Below are 11,496 nucleotides of genomic sequence, written 5' to 3'. Positions count from 1 at the left end.
AGAGCAGTGTGGTGAACATGCAGTGACAAAGTACATTTACCTTAGAGTACTGTACTCAAATAAATTTAACTTAGAGTACTGTACTCAAATACATTTAACTTAGAGTACTGTACTCAAATACATTTACCTTAAGCAAAGCAAAGCAAAGTTCTTTGTTTACCCAGGGTGAATGGACTAAGCTCGAGATGCTTGTTTACAGCCAGACCCTGCTCATAGAACATTTCATGGTAGGGGTTCAATGCCTTGCTCAAGGGCACTTCAGCGGTGGTAATTTTAACGTGCCGGTCCGGGGATTCGAACTGGCGACCTTCCGATAACAAGACCGCTCCGCAAACCGTTCGGCCACCTAAAGGTGGCCTTACACTAGCCGATAATCGGGCATTTTTGACCCTCGGGGGGTGCCCGACTCAATCGGGCACCCCCCGCGCGCGATCGGGATCGGCCCGATCAACATCAAGAATGTTTGATATTTGCTCGGCCCCGCTCCGATTATCCTGTAGTGTGTGGTGCTGTCAGATTTCAAATGCCCGATTATCGGCTAGTGTAAGGCCACCTTTAGAGTACTGTACTCAAATACATTTACCTTAGAGTACTGTACTCAAATACATTTGAGATTATTTTTGATACAGACTACAGAGACAGTCATGGCGGTAAGACTATAACTGTTCAGGAGAGGAGAAAAAATGATACGTAGCCTGCGGAGTTGGTTCAGTCAGATATACTCGAGGGGGTTCATGCCTTGCTCAAAGGCGCATACAGTATACTGTACTCAAGGGGTTAACATGCTGTATTACTATGTGGGTGTATAGAGTGTTGCAGTCCCGCCTCCTACCATGGACCAGGAAATGAATCCCAATGCATTTTTCCCATAGACATTTCAACAAGTATTTATTTAAAGACGGTTACACCGCGGACAAAGCCAACTCGAGTCGTGACAACTCATGACAACACAAACAATATTTTGGACCAAACAAATAATTAGAAAAACAACAAAAAAAGTGTTGTAACCTTTTTCTTCTTTCTAATTATTTTTTCGGCCCCAAAAATTGTGTTTGTTGTCATTATTTGTCACGACTCGAGTTGGCTTTGTCCGCGGCGTAAACGTCTTTAAATAAATACTTTCTGAAATGTCTATGAGGAAAATGAACGGAGAATCATTTCCTGGTCCATGGTAGAGGGCGGGACTGCGACGCTCTATAAGGCCCAGGCTACACCTATATGGATCTTTTACGGATATTTGTGTCCTCCGTTTTAGAAAAAAAAATCCCTGTCCATACGACAGAGATATCTGAGTCCACACAGACACAACGCATTGAACACAGGATAGATTCACTGCAGTATCAGGTTTCAATTGTAGGCTATAATATATTTGATTTTATATTTACACTTATGAGGTGCCAATCATATTTTTAATGAAGGAATAAGTAGGTCTACCGCATTTTAAAAGCCACCTAAATTGTGAGTGGAAGTGGAACATGTTTCTTTCATTGTCTGTCAGCATGTCACACTATGTGCGTAAATCTCCGAATCCTGACTCTCGATTTTTCTCTCCATATAATTTAAAAATGATAGACACTTTACCATTGCTCTGGCGACATGGCAAGTACTGCACAGAACATAATAGCAGAGTCAGAATCTATAGAAGTGTCGCGTCCACAACCAGTTGTGAGCTATATTTTCCAGGTGTATAATACATGTCACGTTATAATGTAGGGATGTAGGCTAATAAAAGTCCACGCGCGCGGGCACATGGTCGGCATGCAGGCACAGTAACAGAATGCAGTCAAGGGTGCGCCCTTTATCACTGCACTTTCTTCTCACCAACCACGCTATTTGATGCGATATTGCATACACACCTCTCTCTCTCTCTCTGCACCCTCGCCCCCCCCCCCCCCGCCTCCATGATCATGAAATGGAGAGCAAAATACAGCACGAGAATATACATTCCTGTGAATATACATTTGTACACTCTCTGAGTTAAATTAACTTTGATTTTACTAGGGGGTCCTTTGAAATTACAATGGTTCAGAGTCACTGCCAGAGCCATGAAAATCTTCTCTTATGGGGGTCCTTCGCATACCTTTTGAAGTTGGGGATCCGTGGGCTAATAAGTGTCAATTTGGGGGTCCTTGATATGAAAAAGTTTCAGAACCAATGCTGTCATTGCTTTGTCACGTGAAGCTCCGACACTTTTGAAATGAAATGAAATGATTACTATATTTACCCAGGGTATCTGGGCTAAGCTCAAGAACTTGTTTCCAGCCAGGCCCTGCTCATAGAACACATTTCATCGTAGTGGTTCAATGCCTTGTTCAAGGGCACTTCAGCGGTGGTAATTTTAACGTGTCGGACCGCTGATTCGAACTGGCGACCTTCCGGTATCAAGACCGCTCCGCAATCCGTTCGGCCACCGCTGCCTTTTCATTGATAGTCCGGCAGCCGTGGTGGACGGGTGGGAAATGTAGTCTTTTTTATTGGCCTATAATATTGTCTGTAGGCTATACATACATTCATGAATCCACTTGCTGACCGGCTGAAAGTATTGGGCAATTTTTTTATAGGGGTTTCTTGTGACCCTACCATTAAGGCTGGCAAAAATGACAAAAACGACAAACTTTCCTTTTGCTTTAAGTATCATGTGACATGTCAAACTATAGGGGGTTTTCATGATTCTGAATCCATTCCAAGCATTAGTTTTGCACAAAAAAACACTCCTTGGACTAAAAACGGCCATAAACGTCATGACATATGTGATGAGGTCAGCACATTTTGGGCACATTTGGGCAAGTGGCTATGGCAGTATATAGACAATATTTTAGGCCAATAAAAAAAGACTATATAGGCCTACCAAATTTCCCACTTTAAACAAAAGAAGCCTGTCGGCTGCCGGACTATGATTAATTCATGAAACAAAACAGATAGAATTAACCACCTTAAAAATTAATCAACGTAAAAAAAAACACCTAATCTTTCTGAAAACACAAAACATAGTCTGTGTCTGTAAGCTAAAACGCATCGCTTCATAGCGCGTCGTGAGCTTGCAGCGAGACACGATGCGTGTTCGGTAAAACCAGACTTAATACGCAAGTCTATCCACGCGCAGCATCTGTTGGTCCACCGCGAGGCTTTCTTCAAACAGAGAGAACAGCCTCACAGACACGTATACGCTGCTTCGTGTGAGAGGTCTAATCCATCAACGCCAAACACAGAGCAGATGGTGCGGAGTCAAAGAATGCTTTGGAGCGCTAATATTAGCACGTCTTACGGGGGCGACTCTTTAAAACAGCGGGCCGTGATTTATTTCCTTCTGTTTCTCTCGTCTCAACGAGGCCATTTCCTGACGGTCCGCTCAGCCGTTTACCGGAGAACAGTTAGCCAGCAGCTGAACAGCTGGCAACGCAGAAGCTGAAAGTGCTGTTATCAGCCAGTAAGCACTCATTTCATTTTATATTTTATATTTAACTAAGAACAGCAGTACCGCAAAGTATTAATACTCTGTTGCGTGAAAGGCCTTGTATTCAAAATCCAAAATCCAGAGTACAATATGAGGTATGTAGAGCACCGAAGTCTGACGTCAATATCGCTAGAGGGCGCAAATCCACGGGTTCATGTACTTTTTATTTGCATTGTAATCCCCATAGGGGGATTTTAGATCGCCTCATATAAGAACTGTGTTGGAAAAATAAACCGATCATCCAGGCCGTTTCACTCATATGGATATGAAGAATCAACTGACTGAGAGAAAACGCTATTGTTACTGCTACTGAATCAGTTACATTTTCACTAGAAACTGTAGGCCTATCATATATGATATAGGCCTATGTATATACGATACAGAGACACCTCCCTGACAATAACGCAGAGACAGCTTGTTTATTTTTGGACCACAACGCTTATATGAAACGATTTTAAGATGAGCCCATGTTATTCTCCATAGAGAAATTACTTCCGTGAAAAATGATTCTAAATTCCAAATTATTCCAAATTATTTTGATTGGTCCCCAGATGATTAAAAAAAGGAAAAAAAAGAAACATGCATACCTTGCCTAATGCAGTCAATGTATATTGGGGGGCGGGGTGGGGGTCCCGAGACATTGCCAAAGCATTTCCGGGGGTCCCCGGCCAAAAACGTTGAAACCCCTGCAGTACAAGGTTAGGTAGGCTATAGGCTACTTGTATTATGTACATGTATGTAAACATCACGAGGTACAGTCAGACATTTTGGCTAAAAGGATAACACACACACACAAATGTCTATTGTGGTCCTAATGTATTCAATTAGTCAACATGAGCAAAACATATTCGACACAACAATACAGTATATCACCAACAATTAGAAAACACTTAAGAGAGACCAAATGGACCCATTTGGTTTCATGTGTATGCTCTCAAGGGTTAAATATCTATAAGGGTCCATTTGGTTATAGAAACTCTCCATTAGCTGCTGGGGACCAGCTGGAACTCCCTCAAGGACCACTGGTTGAAAACCACTGTCCTAAATTATTCAAGAAATAACACCAACAATTATAAAACCCTACAGGCCAACATACAAAGGAGACACGGGTAAAATTACTCCGTAATTCCTTTCTATGGGAACATTTTGTTTATTTACCTTAATTCCTGGTGTCACATTTTAGCAATAGAACGCCCTCCTCCTCCGCCACCAGGGGGCAATGTTCACGCAACAGTACTGCACCTGGACGTGGACCATTTATTGCGCATGCGTCAAAGCACGTCGTTTACCCGGAACCGGAAGCAAGCAAGTAGAAGTAAACAGTTACGTCGAGCATGTTTTTCGTCGTTGTTTTAAAGTTACTTTAGACGTTTAGACGATATCACGCGGTGAGCAAATAGCAACACAGACTGTGGAGAAAAACGCCTCAATAATAACTTAAGGAGGTAAGATGGAGTCTGTACGGCTGAAGATACATCAACACATGGCGTTGGTGGGGGAAGAGATAGTGTATGTTTTGGAGAAACGCACGACAACGACACACGCTATTGTCAGAGCGTTTGTGTTGGAGCGCCTCAGTGCGGCCGCGGGGGTCATGTGCAGCCTTTTCCTGAGAGAGATGGAGACACTGGAGACTCTGCTGGAGAGACAGAACAAACTGCTGGACGCCAAGCTGCAGCCACGCGTCACACTACACAGAGCAGGTTGGTTGGTTTACATCATGGTTCTTCCCAACCAGTGGTTCAGTACCGTCTGGATGTTGTGCCCCTCCAGTCCAGATTGGCCACCCTACCCAACCAATATTTTTAACCCATTTTGGACTGAGGTTGATTAAAAAAAGTCTTCTAAATCCTAATTTCTTTCTGAAAAACCTATGTTTCTATGTCAGTGGTGCTCAACCTTTTTTTTATGTCAAGCACCCTCAGAATTATCTCAATTGGGCCACAGACCCCCATCTTAAACTGGACTAAATGGACTGAACCAGCCCATCTTCTGGACTGGGACAAACATACCAGTCGTGATGTGATCAACTAAAACTCTGACCTAGCATTATGTTCATCTCTAGCTGCAAATTGCAACACTAGATGTTTAACACATTTTGGGCGGGAACCCCTTTTGGTGTTTTAAACATTATGTTATAATTTTAGCTATTGAAAAATAGCAGATCTACAAGCTCATAGCGCGCCACCGAGTGGCGCGCTACAAGCTTGTAGGTCTGCTTTTTTGAAAAATCGTTAAAATGTGGCGCAAATCATTGCATATATATTTCAGAGCGAACATTTTTATTTTTTAACGAAAATATTTGCTTCTGGGGTGGTACCTGGAACTACATATTTTGAGATGGGGGTCAATAGAGATAATTCTGGGGGTCCTTGACATGAAAAAGGTTGAGCACCACTGTGACCACTGACATAGAAACATGGGTTTTTTTTATCGACCTCAGTCCAAAATGGGTTAAAAAAATCACACCCGTGTGAACTGAGTGGTGTAAGGTCTTATATAGCCTGATCAGCTGTGGTCTGACGTAATGTCTGACGTAATGAAATCACACCCGGGTGAACTGGGTGACCGTAGCAATCATGCTCATTTTTTGGTACGAACAGACAGACAGACAGACAGACACGTAAACTAACAAAGCCAGTCGTAGGAGTGGTTTACACCACTCAAAAAACAAAACATAATGGGTTGAATCTAGAGTTGCAAACAATGCCAGCCTTGTCCTTCCCAACGCCAGCCTTGTCCTTCCCAACGCCAGCCTCGTCCTTCCAAAATCCAACACATCAAAAATCACACTTGTGTGAAGTGAGGGGCGCTCTTATACATCACATTCCGGCCAATCACAATTGGCGTCCTCACTTTTTAAGTAATAGTATCAATACTGCAATATAGAAATATAGGACGGAAGTGGTTAGTGCATGTTTTGTCATAATAATCAAAATCTACAAAGTTTAACTAAATAAGAATAAAACGAGATGAGAATTGAACTAGTTTGTTTATTGAACCTACTACAAAATTAACCTATACAACGTTGCACTTTACCACTTTATATCTTAAATAGCAAATAATGTACAAATACTTTTAATTTACATGTCATTATGTACAAAGTAGGGTTGACCCGATCGGATCGGGTGATCGGAAATCAGTGCCGATCACGCCATTTTCAAATGATTGCAATCGGATCGGGAGCCAAAAAACGTGATCGGGACATCCCTAGTATCTATTATATCCATATCATGACATTAGACTTGATATTGTCTGTGATTTTGGATATTGTACTATCGTGATATGGCATAAACATGTTCTATAAAATATTAATATCGGTAGATGCTCAACTTAGTTCAAACTTAGTTTTTCTCCTGTTTTTGTCTTTTTTCCTAGACACTAGATGTTTAACACATTTTGGGCGGGAACCCCTTTTGGTGTTTTAAACATTATGTTATAATTTTAGCTATTGAAAAATAGCAGATCTACAAGCTCATAGCGCGCCACCGAGTGGCGCGCTACAAGCTTGTAGGTCTCCTTTTTTTGAAAAATCGTTAAAATGTGGCGCAAATCATTGCATATATATTTCAGAGCGAACATTTTTATTTTTTAACGAAAATATTTGCTTCTGGGGTGGTACCTGGAACTACATATTTTGAGATGGGGGTCAATAGAGATAATTCTGGGGGTCCTTGACATGAAAAAGGTTGAGCACCACTGTGACCACTGACATAGAAACATGGGGTTTTTTTATCGACCTCAGTCCAAAATGGGTTAAAAAAATCACACCCGTGTGAACTGAGTGGTGTAAGGTCTTATATAGCCTGATCAGCTGTGGTCTGACGTAATGTCTGACGTAATGAAATCACACCCGGGTGAACTGGGTGACCGTAGCAATCATGCTCATTTTTTGGTACGAACAGACAGACAGACAGACAGACAGACAGACACGTAAACTAACAAAGCCAGTCGTAGGAGTGGTTTACACCACTCAAAAAACAAAACATAATGGGTTGAATCTAGAGTTGCAAACAATGCCAGCCTTGTCCTTCCCAACGCCAGCCTTGTCCTTCCCAACGCCAGCCTCGTCCTTCCAAAATCCAACACATCAAAAATCACACTTGTGTGAAGTGAGGGGCGCTCTTATACATCACATTCCGGCCAATCACAATTGGCGTCCTCACTTTTTAAGTAATAGTATCAATACTGCAATATAGAAATATAGGACGGAAGTGGTTAGTGCATGTTTTGTCATAATAATCAAAATCTACAAAGTTTAACTAAATAAGAATAAAACGAGATGAGAATTGAACTAGTTTGTTTATTGAACCTACTACAAAATTAACCTATACAACGTTGCACTTTACCACTTTATATCTTAAATAGCAAATAATGTACAAATACTTTTAATTTACATGTCATTATTATGTACAAAGTAGGGTTGACCCGATCGGATCGGGTGATCAGAAATCAGTGCCGATCACGCCATTTTCAAATGATTGCAATCGGATCGGGAGCCAAAAAACGTGATCGGGACATCCCTAGTATCTATTATATCCATATCATGACATTAGACTTGATATTGTCTGTGATTTTGGATATTGTACTATCGTGATATGGCATAAACATGTTCTATAAAATATTAATATCGGTAGATGCTCAACTTAGTTCAAACTTAGTTTTTCTCCTGTTTTTGTCTTTTTTCCTAGACTTGCTACACCTCCCTGTGTGTGAAGAGGTTTCCGCTGAACAACCTCAACCTCCTCAGATTAAGGAGGAACAGGAGGAGCTACTACAGATTAAAGATGAACAGGAGGAGCTACTACAAATTAAGGAGGAACAGGAGGAGCTACTTCACAGACCAGTGGAAGCTGAGGCGTCGACACAGACATTACTAGCAGTGAATAGTGAAGATGATGAAAGTGACACCACAACTCAACACATGGAAACACACGCTGATGTAGAGTACTGTACATCACAACCATTTAGAAATGGCCAGTTCCTCTCTTCCCACAGTTCCGCAGCTGACACTGAAGACAGTGACTCTTCACACAGTTCTGAATCTGACAGTGATGACTGGGAGGAGATCAGGGAAGATAAGTCTTTGAGCCCGGATATTAAATCGCCAATACAAACTCACTCGGTGAGGAGTCAGAAGGCGAAGATGATGCTTAGTTGTACAGAGTGTGGCGAAATCTTTCCTGATAAGGGACGACTGGATAGGCACACAAAGATTCATACAGGGGAAAAGCCCTTTACTTGTACAATTTGCGGGAAAGGCTGTAATTACAAGTGTAATCTAACAGTACACATGAGGAGGCATACAGGGGGAAAGCGTTTCAGTTGTACATTTTGTGGGAACGACTTTAGTCGAAATAGTTATCTAAAAGTCCACATGAGGAGGCATACAGAGGGAAAACACTTTAGTGGTACAGTTGTGGCAAAGCCTGTTTAATTGTAAAAGACTCATGCGGGGGAAAAGCCCTTTCCTTGTGCAGTTTGTTTCAAAGGCGGTAACACTCATGTTTTAACCCATTTAGGCCTTACATCGAAATTTAAAAAATGTTTTTCTGAAATACCTCCATCCTCCGACCGCCATCTGAAAATATGTTGTTCCGGGGACCCCCCACCCAGAAGCAAAGATTTGAGTTAAAAACGTTTTTCGTAAAATAGCAAACCTAGTGCCGCGCTACGAGCTTGTAGATCTGCTATTTTTCAACAGCTAAAGCATAACATAATGCTAACACCAAAAGGGGTTCCCGCCCAAAATTGGTTAAAAACACATGCAGAGTCATAAAGGGGAAAGGCGCTTTATTTGTACAGTTTGTGGTAAAGGCTGCAGTCGAAATTATAATCTGAAAGTCCACATGAGGAGGCATACAGGAAAATGTTTCAGTAGTAATGGAGGTTGCATGAGGACTCAATAGAGGGAGGGGGGGGGGGGGGGACTAATTCGCTCTAATCCAGGACAATAATGTAAGAAGCCATATATGCTAATTCACAGGCATTGCATCATTGATAATATCAACAACTTAATCAAATGAACACTATTAGCGCCTCTCTTCATTCTCATCTTGCATGTGGATTTTTGTGTTTATCTTGTGTATGTATGGGTCATATTGTTTAGACAGTCAACGGCTTTGAATATGCAGATTCACCATGTTGGATTGTCTTTTGTTTTATTTGTAATTACCTGCAGCTCATAGGTTACCGTAACAATATGAGCATCTGTTGGCTGAAGGAATAAATACATCTCACGTGGAATTATTCAACTGAGTGCTTGCTCTCGCTTTCTTGTTCAAGTCATCTGTTGGCTGTCCACATTTGTCAGGATTGATACAAAACTCCACCTTTATATTGCATCTATTAATGTGTATGTTGCATATGATTCAGGATCAATGGTCTGGCTTACCCCATCCTGGTATGTGTATATTTTAGGCCTATTGGATTGAGGGGACATTTTGCAATTTACAATTTACAATTTAGGCATTTAGCAGACGCTCTTAATCCAGAGCGATTTACATTAAGCAATAACAAAAGCATGGCATACATCACATATATAAAAAGTAGTTATCATGAATCATGTGTAAACTAAGAACGTAACAGTGGAGTATCTATGTAAACTATACATACTATATAATATATTATACATGTGTGCTATGACTACATAAAGTGCAATTCTAGAGCTGTCTACGTAACAAGCTATACGTCTGTTTAAAATACTATCTAAGTACATAATGTGCTATCTAAGGGGCTAGGCTAGGACATTTTGGTGGCAAATGCTTTGTTGATGATGCACATCTGACTATGACGATTCATACTGTGTAGAAACTGTCTAGAAAGGATAAAGCTGAGGTAGGCTGTGATGTTTTGAGCCGATCGCATGCTCTATGCCTAAACAAAATAAGTTTAATGGGCGGGAACCCCTTTTGGTGTTTTAACTAAGCATTGTTATACTTTAGCTATTGAAAAATAGCAGATCTACAAGCTCGTAGCGTGCCACCGAGTGGCGCGCTACGAGCTTGTAGGTCTGCTATTTTCTGCTAAAATGCGGCAACAAATCTTTGAATATTTATTTATTTATTTTTTGACATCAGGTCAGTTTATTTTAAAATGTTCAATTTTTTTGAGTGGTACAAACCACTCCAACGACCAGCTTTGTCTGTATCCGTGTTTGCGTGTACGTGGGGCCCAAAAGAATGAGCATGGTTACTATGGTCACTGACGCGTTATTATTGATCCCACCGCAGTTCTAGGAAAGCCCTGCTGTGATTGGCCAGTAGTCGTTGTGATTGACAGTTCTCGTTTTTGCGACCAGTCATTACTTCTACAACTACAAGCTATCTCAAACCCTCACCCTAAACCTAACCCCCCACGGGGCAGCACACCTAAACCTAACCTTAACTCATGTCTAACCAATGACTAGTCTAAACTAAGTATGCAACCCCCTAAACCTAACCCGAACGGCCTAACCTCAGTAAAACGATGCCTTCCCGGGAGCCAATCAGACACATGGTGAGGCGGGTCTACCCTAGAACGTTGGTGGGATTCATAATCACGCGTCACTGACATTACGTCAGACCACAGCTGATCAGGCTATATAAGACCTTGCACCACTCAGTTCACACGGGTGTGATTTTTTCATCTAGTGTTGACATGTACAGTCACATGTATGATCATCCAGGATTAGACTATGACGTAATCTAGTATCCATGACAAGTCATAGATAGATACTGTAGATCTGCTATTTTCTAAATAAATCTGGGAAAACAAATTGGAATCTTTTTTTTTAAACATTTTAACGGCACAAATCTTGTATGGGCGTGGCATAAAATATTTTCAGATGGGGGGGGGGGGGGGGGGGGGGGGGCAGGGGGAGACAAATCCCCCTGACCCTGAATTTGGGGAGTCCTTGACATGGAAATGTTTGAGAACCACTGGTTTAAATAACATTAGGAAAGAAGCCCAACATAAGCCAATAGACACACAGTAGAAACAATCCCCTCCAACACGCAACTACTAGTATTTACAAATGACTTTGCGAGCCCAAAGTCCCTTAT

General features: G+C 41.5%; 1 protein-coding gene across 1 annotated transcript; it reads left to right on the top strand.

Moving 5' to 3' along the window:
• Positions 1 to 4,755: 4,755 nt before the first annotated feature.
• On the top strand, positions 4,756 to 8,891 carry LOC306942410 (uncharacterized protein; the record flags this gene model as incomplete). Its single annotated transcript, XM_079528269.1, has 2 exons — positions 4,756 to 5,157; positions 8,146 to 8,891. The coding sequence occupies exons 1-2, from the start codon at positions 4,905 to 4,907 to the stop codon at positions 8,889 to 8,891; spliced, it is 999 nt and encodes a 332-aa protein (XP_079384395.1). The 5' UTR covers positions 4,756 to 4,904.
• Positions 8,892 to 11,496: the final 2,605 nt, after the last annotated feature.

The sequence above is a fragment of the Electrona antarctica genome (genome assembly GCF_951216825.1).
Source record: "Electrona antarctica genome assembly, chromosome: 18".
NCBI classification, from domain to species: domain Eukaryota; kingdom Metazoa; phylum Chordata; class Actinopteri; order Myctophiformes; family Myctophidae; genus Electrona; species Electrona antarctica.
The sequence above is the reverse complement of the archived record's forward strand: the minus strand, read 5'-3'. Positions and strand labels throughout refer to the sequence as shown.